We start from the raw sequence: 15,876 nt of genomic DNA on the forward strand, positions 1-15,876 counted from the left end.
GCGGTGATGAAGAGGTAATTGTAGAATGAATGATTATTTGACTCCACATGGATAGGATTGAAGTACTCCTCTTCTGTATGAAGACTACCTCAGGTGAGAGCTGCCGTTTCCCGAGACAAACTGATTAATTGGGTGTTGACTGGGCATTCCAAGTAGATATGCCGGACTGTTCCTGATTGGTAGCAGAACAGGCAGTTATCTGAGACATCTGTGTTAAATTTTTGTAATGTAGTTGGAGTGGGTAGTACGTTGTGCCACATTCTCCACTGAATATCTGCGTCAGGTTTGATGGCTCTTGTGCGATATGGTTGGTCCCATTGAAATGGTGTTTGATGGGATGATGTAGGATTTTCCAGTAAAGTGCTTTGATTCGACTGTTGTGTTAGAGAGCTGTAGATTTTGTTGGTGTTGCTGGGTGTAAGTTTCTCCCATGAATTATTAGTTTTTATCAGAAAGATAGATAGATAGCATACATACATATATACCGAAAAAAAAGTTGTGTTGTGCAAAATCACACTTTTTGAAACAAAATTTTAATACTATTATAGTGCAATGTATTATTCTAAATAATTACAGTATTATGTGGGAGGGGATAATAATTACATCATTTTTTACTATAGCTCACAAGAAATGCTAATTAATATTCAACCAGTATGGAGGTATAAAAGTTTTGCATAATTCATACATAATTCTGCATAATTCAGAAGACCACCTGGTCAGGACTTTGAATTCCCAATGATTGGAATAGAGCTTTCATTAGTACTCATGCATAAAAAAAGGGAATAAAGCGAAATGTGAGAATTAGAGAGCAATTTCTCTACTGAGTGTTCCAGGTAAGATTTATGCAAGCATTCTTGAAAAAAGGTTGAGAAAGATTGTGGAATAGAAACTTGGAGAAGCCAGGTGCAGGCCAAATAATTATTTGGGGCAAATGGAGCATCATGCAGAGCAATACATAGTCTATATTTAAGTTGTTAATCAGCAATTAGAATTGAAGGAAATACAACAAGATTGGTTTTGATGTAAAAATCAGGTGTAAGACAAGGATGTACATTATGAAAGAAAGTGGCATTAGGTCTGATATTAGAATTGGACATGTTAAACCTTAGCGCTTTGCTTTATGCAGATGATGCACATCTAATGCAAGTCTCCAGGATTCTCTAACTGAATTGAAAAAGCCGTAACAAATTTGGCATGAAAATCAGCAATAAAAAAGGACCAAAACTATGAAAGTAGGCAGGAGCATTAACTTCAGCTGCATTCGGACTGGAGATCCTACAGAACAAGTAGAATATTTCAGCTAATTAGGCACAGTTTTTAGTGAAGATGGCAAGTTAAATCTGGAAATAGACAACAGAATAAGCAAAGCTTGTATGGTGGGTAGCCAGCTAAATAAATTTATATGGAATAAAAGAGAAATTACCAAACTAGCAGTTTACAAGATAGTGTTCACACCAGTTTTAAGTTATGGATCTGAGACTTGGGTGAGAAATAAAGCACCTGATCAAAGACTAGAAACCACAGATGTGAAGATTTGGAGAAAATTTTCAGGAGTGAACTGATGGGATCAATGATAGAATCATATTAAAAATAAAGATATTAGAAAGGAGCTTAACATTATTGTCATTCAAGAATGTATCAGCAGAGCTAATCTATGGTGAGGAAAGATTGGCAAAACAGGTGTTTGATGCCAAGATGGCAGGAAATAGACCCAGAAGAAGACCAAAATCTAGGTGGATTGATTTCATCAGAAGTGCCTTAAAAGCACAAAACGTTAGATATGACATTATTGGCATGCTCATAAGTAATAGACTGATTTGGAGGAAAATTGTTGATAGGAGATTAATGATAATGTAAACTTAATCATATAGTGCTATCGTTATAACCTGAATATCCCTTGAAGGTACATGTCAGGAAATTGATGATGATTATGTGTAATACTGGAACTAATTTAACAAGATTACTTTTCTGTTCCTGTTGGCACAGATTACTTGTTTCTGGACCATTATTACTTGGCTGGTTAGAAAAGGTTATAGTGCTTGAAGAGGTGAAAGAGGAGGAGGCAGTGATGCAGAGGAGAATCAAAGTGTACAATGGACTACTCTGAAATAAAACAGATTATTGCTATACAAAATGTTTATAACTATCACTTCATAGAAATATTAGAAATACTGACTGGTAATTATAAGATATACGTTAAGGGGATAAAAATCCCTATTGTTTTTCAGCCAGTGATCGAAAACTACGATCTGTAACGTTTCATGCCGACGAACTGTCAGCGTATCCAAGCGTAAGTGACCACTTGGTAGTGCCACACCACGGCAACTCGTTGCAAAGGTGGAGCAAGCTCCCTCACTGTTCTTGATATTTTCTCATAATGTAAAACACACAGCTCTTAAGAGATGTAGTACTGTTTTACATTATGAGGAGAGGTCACTACCCAGACTGGTTTCAACCTTTTTTGAGGTCTCATCAGTGAGTAGCTAGACCTAGAATATCAGAGTTTAAGTGAAGAAAACTTACATACTTTTGCTATACGATTGCCCGAAAGGTGTGTCACTATATTCTATTATAACATAGTATAACTAAGATGAAAAGCCAAACGGCTATTTTTTTCTGGCGAGGTTGATATACGTTAAGGGGATAAAAATCCCTATTGTTTTTCAGCCAGTAAGCGAAACTAAGATCAAAAACTACGATCTGTAACGTTTCATGCCGATGAACTGTCAGCGTATCCAAGCGTAAGTGACCACTTGGTAGTGCCACACCACGGCAACTCGTTGCAAAGGTGGAGCAAGCTCCCTCACTGTTCTTGATATTTTCTCATAATGTAAAACACACAGCTCTTAAGAGATGTAGTACTGTTTTACATTATGAGGAGAGGTCACTACCAAGTCACTTGCAACGAGTTGCCGTGGTGTGGCACTACCAAGTGGTCACTTCCGCTTCCGCTTGGATACGCTGACAGTTCGTCGGCATGAAACGTTACAGATCGTAGTTTTCGATCTTAGTTTCGCTTACTGGCTGAAAAACAATAGGGATTTTTATCCCCTTAACGTATATCAACCTCGCCAGAAAAAAATAGCCGTTTGGCTTTTCATCTTAGTTATACTATGTTATAATAGAATATAGTGACACACCTTTCGGGCAATCGTATAGCAAAAGTATGTAAGTTTTCTTCACTTAAACTCTGATATTCTAGGTCTAGCTACTCACTGATGAGACCTCAAAAAAGGTTGAAACCAGTCTGGGTAGTGACCTCTCCTCATAATGTAAAACAGTACTACATCTCTTAAGAGCTGTGTGTTTTACATTATGAGAAAATATCAAGAACAGTGAGGGAGCTTGCTCCACCTTTGCAATGAGTTGCCGTGGTGTGGCACTACCAAGTGGTCACTTACGCTTGGATACGCTGACAGTTCGTCGGCATGAAACGTTACAGATCGTAGTTTTCGATCTTAGTTTCGCTTACTGGCTGAAAAACAATTTTATTTTATACGTTTTATCCCCCTAAACGTATATCAACCTCGCCAGAAAAAAATAGCCGTTTGGCTTTTCATCTTAATTATAAGATATGCTTTTAGTAAATATAAGATGTGACATTGACAGTTACATTATAAAAATTTAATATGTTCTCTTCAGTTGCTTTACTAGGTGAATTTGCCCAGGATTAGCAGGCAACGTTTTTTTTTTATACATAAGGTGAATTTAGGTTATTATGTAGTTAAAGGACAGAGAGAGAGAGAGAGGAAATTATTTTGTATAAATATACATCTTTATTATGTATTATTTAAATCTTAAAATTAAAAATAATAATAATTATTATTATTATTATAAAAATCTTCCATGGAGTCAGAGACTCTCCATGGGAAGTCCACTATTATACAAACAGATTATTATACTGCTATTTACTATTTTACCATTTTATTTTGTACTTAAATTAACAGCTAATCAGTTCCCCCACTCCCCCCCCCCCACACACACACGCAAGGTAGTATACCACATTGGTGCTGCAGAAACAAATAATAGGGGTGACTGAAACAAAAAAGACAAAAACTGGTGAGATCTTTCTGAGCAATAAATACAAAATGTTATATTCAGTCAATGACAATCAGGGAAAAGAAGGAGTAGCCATAGTATTCAACACTAAATACGAGGCTAATCTTCTTGAATGGCAGGCAGTCTCAAGTAGATTGATGTGGGCAAATATCAAAATGGGGAACTGGACAACGAGACTTATTTGTGCCTATGGCCCCACATAAGGTTCTACTAAGGAAGAAGTGGATGAATTTTTTGAGGCTTTAGAGAAAGCAACTGACACAATGAAAAAGGTAAAGATGGTCCTTGTTGGTGATCTAAATAGCAGAGTAGGAAATGATTGTCAGACATACAAAAATATTTTGGGAAAATTTGGAGAGAAGAGCAAAGCTAATAATAATGGCAAATACTTGTTGGATTTCTGCTCAGGACATGGACTGATTATTACTAACACCATGTTCCAACATAAAAATGTGCACAAATTCACATGGAGAGAACAGGCAAGGAATAAGGAAAGTCTCATTGACTTTGTTATTGTTGATAGTGATGTTTTCTCCCTGGTGCAGGACACCAGACTGTACAGAGGATTTGAAATTGGAAGTAATCACTATATAGCCTTGAGCAGGATAAAATTGAATTTCATATTGAAAAGAATAACATGTAAGAAAGTTTTAAAGCAAATAAAAGTTTAGCAGCTCTTCGATGTGAACTGTAGATTAAAATACACAAAGATTATTGAAGAAAAAATGAAAGAGTTTGAGAACAGGAATCAAACTTTGGAGATTCAGTGGCAAGCCTTGAAGAAAACCCTGATTGATTCAGCCAGAGAGGCATGTGGTCAGGTTGTCTGTAAGGATAGAAAAATCAGAACTCCATGATGGACGCAGGAAGTTAAAGTGGCAGTGAAGAAAAAGAAGAAAGCATATCAAAAGTTCTTGGCAAATAAGTCTGCTTATGCTCTTAGAGAATACAGAGACAAATGTAAGAAAACTAAACAATGTGTAAAACTGGCTAAACAAAAGCCATGGGAAGACTTTGGCAAGAACATAGAAAATAAATATCAAGAAGGTGGTAAGATATTCTGGAGGTTGTTGAAGAAGCTTAGAAATGGAGGAAAGAGTGCTGTAAAAGGAGTTAGAGATGATAAAGGTGACATGAAAACGGAAGAAAAAGATATCCTTGAAGTATGGAGTAATTACTTCGAGAAATTGCTAAATGAAACAAGCAGTGATAGCACTGTGGTAAAAAATACTCAATAGGCATACAGTCAGGAATACATATCCATACTTGAAGTAGAAAAAGCCTTCAAAGGCTTGAAATGTGGAAACGCAGCAGGAGTAGATGATATTCAACCAGAAATGCTGAAGTATGGTGGTGGTGAAAGTTTATTTTTCACTTGGTTAGAGTATAATAAAATTAGTTTAATCCTTTATTCAAGTGTGAGCAAATAAAGTTTATGCCTGAAAGTATCTTCAGGACTGGGGTAAGGTGGTACAACACCAGGGCAAACACCGTTGCAAAGGTGGAGCAAGCTACAACACTCCTCTCTCAGTATCTCCTATAATGCAAAACACATCTCCTTGCGGATATGTCTAATGCTATGCATTAAGGGAAGGGCCACTACCCAGACTAGTTTCGACCTTTATTGAGGTCTCTTCAGTGGGAGCCAGGCTCAGTGGAGATACCAGGCAGAAGCATTAGCAGGTCATCTCCACCTATAGGAGTTGCCAAATGGTGTGCCACCCTTTTTTAATAAATTACTCTGGATTTAGAGAAAGATGTTGAAAGTTTATTTTTCACTTGGTTAGAGTATAATAAAATTAGTTTAATCCTTTATCCAAGTGTGAGCAAACATGGCTTCCACTGAAGAGACCTCAATAAAGGTCGAAACTAGTCTGGATAGTGGCCCTTCCCTTAATGCATAACATTAGACATATCCGCAAGGAGATGTGTTTTGCATTATAGGAGATCTTTCTCTAAATCCAGAGTAATTTATTAAAAAAGGGTGGCACACCATTTGGCAACTCCTATAGGTGGAGATGACCTGCTAATGCTTCTGCCTGGTATCTCCACTTGGGCCTGGCTCCCACTGAAGAGACCTCAATAAAGGTCGAAACTAGTCTGGGTAGTGGCCCTTCCCTTAATGCATAACATTAGACATATCCACAAGGAGATGTGTTTTGCATTATAGGAGATACTGAGAGAGGAGTGTTGGTAGCTTGCTCCACCTTTGCAAGGAGTGCCCTCGTGTTGTACCACCTTACCCCAGTCCTGAAGATACTTTCAGGCGCAAACTTTGTTTGCCCACATTTGGATAAAGGATTAAACTAATTTTATTATGGTTGTGGTATAAGAGTCTTACAGTGGCTCCACTGCTTAGTTCAGAAAGCCTGGACAGAGGGACGAATTTCCGATGATTGGAGTAGAGCTCTCGTAGTACCCATATATAAAAAGGGAAATAAAACTGAATGTGAGAATTACAGAGGTATTTCCCTACTGAGTGTTCCTGGCAAGATCTATGCAAGTATACTTGAGAAAAGGTTGAGAAGAATTGTGGGAGAAAAGCTTGGTGAAGAACAAGCTGGATTCAGGCCAAATAGAGGCTGACAGGATCAGATCTTCACTTTACGACAAATAGTTGAGAAAGCATGGGAATATAACAAAGATCTGTATTTAAGTTTTGTCGATTTGGAAAAGGCATATGACAAGGTGCCAAGAGAGAAGCTATTCAATACGCTACAGTTATATGGTGTCAATGGGGCATTATATCAGGCAATACTTCGTCTTTATTTGAGTTGTAAGTCAGCAGTTAGAATTGAAGAAAGTACAGGAAGATGGTTTAATGTTAATTCTGGTGTGAGACAAGGATGTACATTATCCCCTCTGTTATTCATTATCAATATGAATCACATTATGAAGGAAAGTGAATTAAACGTGATATCAAAATTGGAGATATTAATTGGAGATGTCAGCTCTTTGCTTTATGCAGATGATATTAATACTTCTAAATAAATCCGCTACAAGTTTGCAAGATTCCCTGACTAAATTGAATAACTGTTGTAATAGATATTGTATGAAGATCAGCATTAAAAAGACAAAGACAATGAAAATAGGTAGAATTGTTGAAAATGTCAATAGTGTTGTGAACGGGAAACCTGTGGAACAAGTAAAACATTTCAGCTACCTTGGCACGATTTTTAATGAAGATGGTAAATTAAATATGGAAATAGACAACAGAATCAACAAAGCTGGCACGGTAGGAAGTCAGTTGAATAAGAGAGATATGGAATATCTCTCTTATTCAATTGACCAAAACACTTGACCAAAGACTAGAGACCAGAGATATGAGAGGTCTGAGAAAGATTAGAGGCGTGAACAAATGGCATCAATGGCAATATCGTATTAAAAACGAGAATATTAGGAAAGAACTTGGCATTGTCAGCATCCAGGAATGTGTTAGCAGAGCTACTCTCAGGTGGTATGGTCACTTAAACAGAATGGATGAAGAAAGATTAGCAAAACAAATGTTCTCTGCCAGGTTGGCAGGAAAACAACCCAGAGGAAGACTAAGATATAGGTGGATTGATAGAGTACAAAGTGCCTTAGATGATAGATATATAAGATCTGATAGTGTTGTAGTCTTGACAAGTAACAGACTGATTTGGAAGAAAATTATAGATTAGAAGGTAGTAATGATGTAAATTTTTCATGTTGTACTATCATATACTGTCCCTTTGAGGGTACATGGCAGGAATTTGATGATGATGAAACAGATACAAGTTTCAAAACCAACAGAAAAAAAAGTTTGATATGAAATATTAAAATGAAAATTAGTTTGTAAATGTAACATGTAACCTTCATGAAATTTCTGAGTAATAATTTAACCTAATTAATTTGATAAAAAATTCTCAATCAAAAAAAGTGCTAAAATTCTTCCATTTATTTATTTTAAAAATAATAAAACCATTTGACAAATTCATTGGCAAATGTTATGGTTTAAAAAGATCTCTGAGAAAGCAAGGTGCTTATTTATTCCTAATAGTGTTTACTACCAGTTTATTTTTAACAAATACACATTTTACTAATATTGTATCCATCATACTACCTTAGCTTATTTTGTACTTTTTATGTGACTCCAACCTACAAAAGACAGTAAAACCTATAATACACTAATTTCCGTAAATTAAGTAACAAAGAGAAAAATCACTTTAAATCAAAAACTGCAAGGATTTTTATGCAGGTCGGTGAACCACTGTATGATAGATGTGAAAGAAATACCCACAAATTTATAAATAAATAGTTTAATAAAAAAAAAAAAAAACAATAAGTCAAAAATGAGATTGTCTGAATACCTCAATAATTTATTTTATCTAGTATATATGGGAAATACAAGAAATCATTGAGCAAAACTATACAAAGACTGACAGGTCAGTTAACTAGTCAATGGTACTGTTTGGAGTAAATGCAAATTCCTGAGGTCTCCAAGGAAAGGAGTATATAGAACAATCATCAGTGATGCATAGTTTGCACAGCACCATACATTCAAAAAGAGTGACATGAAATTCCCCACAGATGTAAGTAGGCACAGCAGCCTTCTCCAGTCCTAAATCTGTTTACCTGATTCCAGAGGTATCAAGATATATTGAATCCTGGTAGATCTGTGGTTGGATCTGTGATCGTGTACTTGTTTGTAGTTCTTTCCAAAGTGTTCTCCACCAGTCCTGGAGCCCATCATCTGGTAATTCCACAAGCCGTATGGGAGATCTGGAGGCAAGGCAGCAGGCTGGAGATGAAGAGATATCTTGATGAATAGGAAAATATGTGTTATATCTGATTTTCTTTATTTCATCACTCCTCCATGCTTCTTCTCTTCTGAAGCATGGAGGAGTGATGTGGGCCCCCAAAACTGCCAAAATCTAATAAGTCAACTGATGACCCTAATAACTTCCACACTATAGCATTGTTCTACATTCCTTACAATCTTTTTGAATGGATTATCCTCTAGAATTTTTTCAAAAATAGAAGCCATCTTACCCAGTTAAAAGCTAGGTTTAGACATGGCAGAAGCCACTCTGATCAGGTCCTAGTTCTCACATCCCACATAGAAGCTGGATACCAAAGGGATTAAAAAACAGGTACTGCTTTCATAGACCTGAAGTTAAAGACAAGCTGACAGGCACAACTTCGATTTGTAATGCCTCAACTCTTAGAACAGAATCCCTGGCTCTAAGTCTCCCTGTTGCAGAGTATTGTTTGCCAGTTTGGAACTAAAGTCACCGCACAACTCTTGGGGGACACACAGTTTAACATAACAATGAGAACCATTTCTTGTACCTTACGATCTACTCCTGCCTCAATAAGCAATGTGATCACAGCTAGGAGTTTGATAAATTATGTGAAACGTTACTCACCACAAAAAAAAAATACTTGCTCAATAACTCCCATTTTTTTAATACGTCACTAAGAGTTACATAAAGTGATTAAGGACATTATATCATGATTGCAAAAGTTATTTTTGTTTTATTTTAAATAAAAAATATTCTATTTTGCCCATTCTGCAGCTATTTGCCACAGGCAAGTGAAGTGGGAGAGTGTATTTGTCAAGCTCTGGTCACAGCATCGCTGTGACCAGGGCTCGACAAACAGTATAAAACAGCTCACACTGTTTTATACTGTCTATAATGGTGTCCTGGAGCTCATTTGGCAATTTCAGCCATTGCTCCTGCAAAGATCTTGTAAGTCACTCAAGGTTTGGGGGAGGGAGGTCAATTGAGAGCAGTAACATGTTTACATAGAGCATCCCAGACATTATTATTATTATGTGACACCTCCAAGGAATCCAAAGACTTATCGAGGGAGGGCACCTACTCTGCAACGCTCATCTCCACCACTCAATCCACAAACTACATCAAACTGCAACTACCATCATCATCTACACCAATGCCATCTACCCCTCACCACCACTACTAGTATTTTCACAGACATTCACAAACATCCATGCCCATGGCAGGATTCGACATGCTCAGTAGGATTAAGGTTAGGTGGCCTGGCTAGCCGGTCCATAGATACGATAATCTCTTCTTGAAGATATTGGTATACGAGTTTCACTTGATGAGGACTAGCATTATCATCTTGTAGGATAAATGTCTCTTCTTTTGCACCAGTATACAGATGAACATAGCAGTCCAGCATCTCATATCTATAAGTTGCAGCACATACAAGTCAGTGCATCCATTCAACAAGATGCCTCCCCAAACTATCACACAGTCTCCACCCTAAGTGATACCAGGGCATGCTTGGTATCACTTTGTTGAGCAAATTGGGACTTGTCTGTGAACAATATCGATCCCTATTGGTCTTGGGTAGCATTGACGTAGAGCCTCGCCCATTTCAGATGTTTTCTCCTGTGGTATGGGTAATAGGATCATTCAGAAGAATTTGCTTACCAAGCAGACTACTGGTTGTCTACCACCTTCAGGAAACCTTCTGCATGCAATGGAAGCAGATACCAATGTTCCTGTAGCTGACATGAAGTCAGATCATAGCTTTTCTTTTAGGTCCTTTCTTTTAGGCTTGCACGGTGATCCGAATGCATTTTTGGAAATTATGGAGACAACTACCATGTTTGAATAAAAACTTTAGTTTACTATTACTAAAATTTTACAATTCGACGTTTCGACCTTTATGTCAGTCATTTTCTGGAGCGTACAAATATACACAGGAAACAAGCTATACTACAGTCATACTGGTTTGTTAAAGACACTGACTAACCGCTACCACAATTGTTGGCCTGACCTCTGGTGAAAAAAAAAAAAAAAAAAAAAATTATACATCAACGCTAGAGTCCTATTATTTGTGTTGTCTACTATATACGTATATTAACATCATTCCAGCCAGTTGGAGTGGAATGGTTTCTAATAGCAGATTGGCTAGAGTCCTGACTTATGTTGAATCTTTCAAATTAGGTTGGCTGAATGTGTGCCATCCAGATCCTTGGAATTTTCATACCATCTTTATTGTTGATATTTGGGTGGTTTATCAGGATTTCGCAGGATTCTTTAAATTTTCTTTCGTACCATGTTTTTGTGCGGTGTAAGGAGCAGGTGCTTTTCCAGTTGATTTGGTGTAAGGTGTTGAGTGCGTGGTCTGAGAGGCCTGCTTCACCATAATGGTTATATTTAATGTGTCTAATGTGTTCTTTTTTGCGTATAGGGATTGTCCGTCCTGTTTCACCAATGTACGGTAAGTTACAGGTGCAGCGGATGCAATAGACTCCAGGATGTGCTAATGGGAGGAGAAGATCCTTAGAAGAGCTGAATATGGTTTTAAGTTTAGTGGGTGGTTTAAAGGTGGCATTGAGGTTATAATGTTGTAGGATTCTATTGATTTTTTCTGATAACCCTTTAATGTATGGGATGGCTATGGTTTTACTGTAATCTAGATTCGTTTTTGTTGTGGTTTTATAGAGTATTTTATTGACAGTATTTTTGTTATAGCCATTGTTTATGAATGTGTCACTAATGATTTTTAGTTCTTGTTTCAGGGCTTGCTGGTTAGAGCAAATAGTTGTGGCTCTGTTTTTAAGGGTGTTTATGACTCCATATTTTTGTGCTGGGTGGTGATATGAATTCGCATGTATGTATTGGCCCGTGTGTGTCGGTTTTCGGTAGACCGTGAAGGATAGATTGCCTGAAGGAAGACGTGTAACTAGTGTGTCTAGGAACGGGAGCGAATTTTGGTTTTCGATTTCAATGGTAAATTGTATGCGTTCGTGTTGTTTGTTTAGGTGGCTGAGGAATGTGTTTAGCGTTTGTCGACCGTGCGGCCAGATCGCGAACACATCGTCAACGTATCTGAGCCAGATTGTCGGTCGAAGTGTGGCGGAATCAAGAGCCCTTTGCTCAAAGGTTTCCATGTAGAAGTTCGCGATTGGGGGGGATAATGGTGAGCCCATGGCCGTGCCTTCCTTTTGTAGGTAGAATTTGCTTTGCCACACGAAGTAACCGGACTTTAGTACGTGGGCAAAGAGGGCCGTAATGTCGGGCGGAAATTTGTTCTGTAGTAGGAGAATTGTGTCATTGATGGGGACATTAGTGAAAAGGGCAGAAACATCAAAACTGACTAATAAGTCGTCTTTGTCGAGTGTTATGTTTTTGATTATGTTTATAAAGTGTTGTGTGTTTTTTACGTAGGAGGGGGAATGACCTACCAACTCCTTGAGTGTTGCCGCTAATTTCTTGGCTAGGTGGTAATTGGGACTGTCTATTCCTTCCACTATTGGTCGAAGGGGCACATTTTGTTTGTGTATTTTCGGAACCCCATATATTCTGGGGGGGGGGGGTAGTGGGGTTTGAGTTTTTTAACTGTGTCTGGTGGCCAAGAAGTGACGGACTTTAGTAGTTTTTCTGTTTTGTCCTTTATCCTCTTTGTTGGGTTATAATTTACCATTTTATATGTGTTGTTATCGGCTACTAGTTGGTTCATTTGCAGTATGTATGTTGACCTGTCAAGGACAACAGTGGCACTGCCTTTATCAGCTTTCGTTATTATTATGTTTTGTTTGGCTTTTAACGATTTAATTGCTGCTAATTCTGTTTTAGTCAGGTTGTTCTGTATGGTTTTCTTGGTATTTAGGACATTACTAGTTTCTAGTATTTTGTCTGCTATGTTGTTAGGTAGGGATCTGATGCCTCTTTCAATGTGGTAGATAAAAGCTAATTTGTTTACCTTTTTAGGTGCTATTGCGTAGTTTAGTCCTTTATTCAGCAGCGTGAGTTCGCCGTTGTTCAGGGTGTGGCTTGATAAGTTAATCACATGGTTCTTGCTTGTCGGTGGTTGGTCGCTTCTTGTCTCCCTTGTTTGTTGTTCATTGTTGTTTCTCGGGGAGGAAGTCCTCTAGCGTTGATGTATAATTTTTTTTTTTTTTTTTTTTTTCACCAGAGGTCAGGCCAACAATTGTGGTAGCGGTTAGTCAGTGTCTTTAACAAACCAGTATGACTGTAGTATAGCTTGTTTCCTGTGTATATTTGTACGCTCCAGAAGATGACCTTGACATAAAGGTCGAAACGTCAAATTGTAAAATTTTAGTAATAGTAAACTAAAGTTTTTATTCAAACATGGTAGTTGTCTCCATAATTTCCAAAAATGCATTCAGATCATATCTGATTCAGAGTAGCATCCCTATTTTGGTGAGCAGGTAATGGGAGATATTGTTCACCCACTGTGGTTGCAGCCCATGGCCTTGCTTCACTGTATCTCCAAGAAGCTGATTGTGACTTGGAATTAGGTCCACAGTCTGTGAACCTTAGAACAACTTACATGCAACCATTTGGTACCTCCTCCTGATATTGGCATTCCTCTAGTCTTACGATGAATTCATCGAAATTGTGAAATTGCCCACATCACTCCACTTGGAAATGCTTCCCATTCCAGAAGTTATGTTTAGTGCTGAATACTGAGCTTTCCCTGATCATTATTGCCATAATTATACATGTTTTTTTTTTTTTCTTTTTTAACAGAATCTTGCCTGTATTAGCCTTGAACTCAATGCAACAGGTTTTCTAGACATGGCTTTACCATGGTTCTTCTGTCAGTTTGTCTTCTTTTTCATTGATTCTTCTTATATTAATGATGCCTGTCTTTCCACACTTTGTCACAAATAGCAGAACATCCAGAATGAAATAAATTCTGGACCACATACCAAAATGTTTCATGCAAAACATCCATTCACAGTAGTTTTCGATAAATGTTTACCTGCTTAAAACTTTCTGCTTTTGGTATTTGTATGCCAAGCAGACTAAATTGGGATTTATTTTGGTAGCATGTTATGTAAGCATCTCTCTCTCTCTCTCCAGTGAGGAGAAGGAAGGTCAATCAGCATCCTATTCCAAGTTTCTAGTTCTCTGCACTACCACTTGTTTCCATGGAAGTAGATCTCATCCTTTGATCCTCATTTTATGATATTGTGCAAATAAAGATTGTATCTGAGAGAGTAGCTGTTTTCACACATGGTATTTTTATTGTTATTATTAATGATGAACAACTTTTAATATGATTGCTATATAAGGTTGTATAGACTGAGACCCTTCTTCGAGAAAGGACCTTCTTTGTAAATGTGTATGATGAATGGTGATATTTTTGTGTATAATTGATCTCAGCTGGAAAATTATGGTGATAATGGCTCAGAAGTGAAAAAGACTGAATAGATTTTTTAATTTGATTATTTTTAATGCCACATATTTGAAATATTTGACATTGTGATTAAATAAGGTAATAAATACCGAACATGCAGTTTTAGATTTTATTTTTATAGCGTACCTTTGAAGCTCTGTATTACATGATTGGCTTATGTTTTACCTTTTTTTTTTTTTTATTATTATATATGATATTAGGACATGTAGTATATATCATAGTTTTGTTCACTTGTCCTGTATAATATTTTATTGCAATGATGTTCATCCAGGAAATACTGTGAAGTCATTTTTAAAATAGCTTTGAAAATTGTGCATAAAATCAGCATAGCTAATTTGACTTTTTCATGAAATAAAAACACTTATGTTTTTTTTTACTTGTCTATTTATAGCAACATTCATACCAGCCTATTAACAGAGGTCGCTATAAGGTTGTATAGACTGAGACCCTTCTTCGAGAAAGGACCTTCTTTGTAAATGTGTATGATGTGAATGGTGATATTTTTGTGTATAATTGATCTCAGCTGGAAAATTATGGTGATAATGGCTCAGCAGTGAAAAAAGACAACAGATTTTTTAATTTGATTATTTTTTAATGCCACATAGGACTTTGTGAATTAAAATTTTGAAAGTGTACAGAAGTAAATGAAAAACAGGTGTAGAAATATTTAAGGTAATAATGAAAATATTACTGTGTTTAAATCTCTCTTCTCTATAGTCAATTCAATACAGTTTTCGAAAATATATTTTACCAATAAAAATGACAGAGTAAATGATTCAATATCTGGGCACTGCTTCACTGAACTGGACAACTGCTGGCAAACACTCATACGGAGTACATCTTCAAATCAAATTTCTCACCTTTTGCTTTAATTCCCTCTATCACTGAGTTAGTTGGTATTTTTTTGGAATTAGTTTCCCTCTGGTTGCCCAGTTTTTCCCTCCCAAATCTATCACACATTTTCATAGCATTAGATATACTTCTGTTCACAGTAGGGATTCAGTGCTTCATAGTTGCTGTTGCCATCCTAAATTTCATTTTATTTTTTATTCAGTTTTTTTTAATGATTTCCATATGCAAGAGGTTACAATAATGGTCACCTCATGACATTTCTCCTCCAAGAATTACACCTCTTTCTACCCCCCCCCCCAAAAAAAAAAAAAAAACTCTTCAAGAAACACATAAATAGTTCTTCCTTCTTTTTTCCCTAATCACTTGTCATCATATTAAATGAGCCCTTGTTGTATAGGTTATATGACCTCTCGTGTGGGATTTATATAAAAGAAAAAAATAGCCTAAAGGCTATATTTTTCTTTTATATATAACAAATATAAATTTTATATATATATATATATATAACTTAGATTTAGATATAACTCCGATGTATTTAGATATATTTATAATAATATAAATTTTCTTTTATATTATTATAGCTTAAAGGCTATATTTAGGCAAGTATAGACCATTTTATCATCGTATTATTTAATTCGGATTTATTTTTAGACAATATATTTTTCAGTATGTGAAGAGCATCCCTCATACAGATTGCTAAGTCCAAGGAGTACTTATATACAAACCAGTTTTGATTACTCTGATATGCAGAGTAATTCTTAAGTATAGGCATCTCTGCTAGTGTATATTTTTTTT

General features: G+C 36.6%; 1 protein-coding gene across 3 annotated transcripts in view; it reads left to right on the forward strand.

Moving 5' to 3' along the window:
- Positions 1-14,930, forward strand: part of Prp5 (pre-mRNA processing factor 5) — a 593,106-nt gene extending 578,176 nt beyond the window's left edge. For all 3 annotated transcript variants that reach the window (XM_090403381.1, XM_090403382.1, XM_090403383.1), the window contains exon 21: positions 14,621-14,930. In XM_090403381.1, the coding sequence (XP_090259507.1) occupies positions 14,621-14,668 (48 nt within the window). In that variant the 3' untranslated portion in view covers positions 14,669-14,930. The remainder of the gene's footprint in view (positions 1-14,620) is intronic.
- The last annotated feature ends 946 nt before the right edge of the window (positions 14,931-15,876 follow it).

The sequence above is a fragment of the Typopeltis vanoorti genome, chromosome 14 (assembly GCF_054136105.1).
Source record: "Typopeltis vanoorti isolate ZY-2024b chromosome 14, IOZ_Tvanoo_1.0, whole genome shotgun sequence".
In the NCBI taxonomy this organism is placed as follows: domain Eukaryota; kingdom Metazoa; phylum Arthropoda; class Arachnida; order Uropygi; family Thelyphonidae; genus Typopeltis; species Typopeltis vanoorti.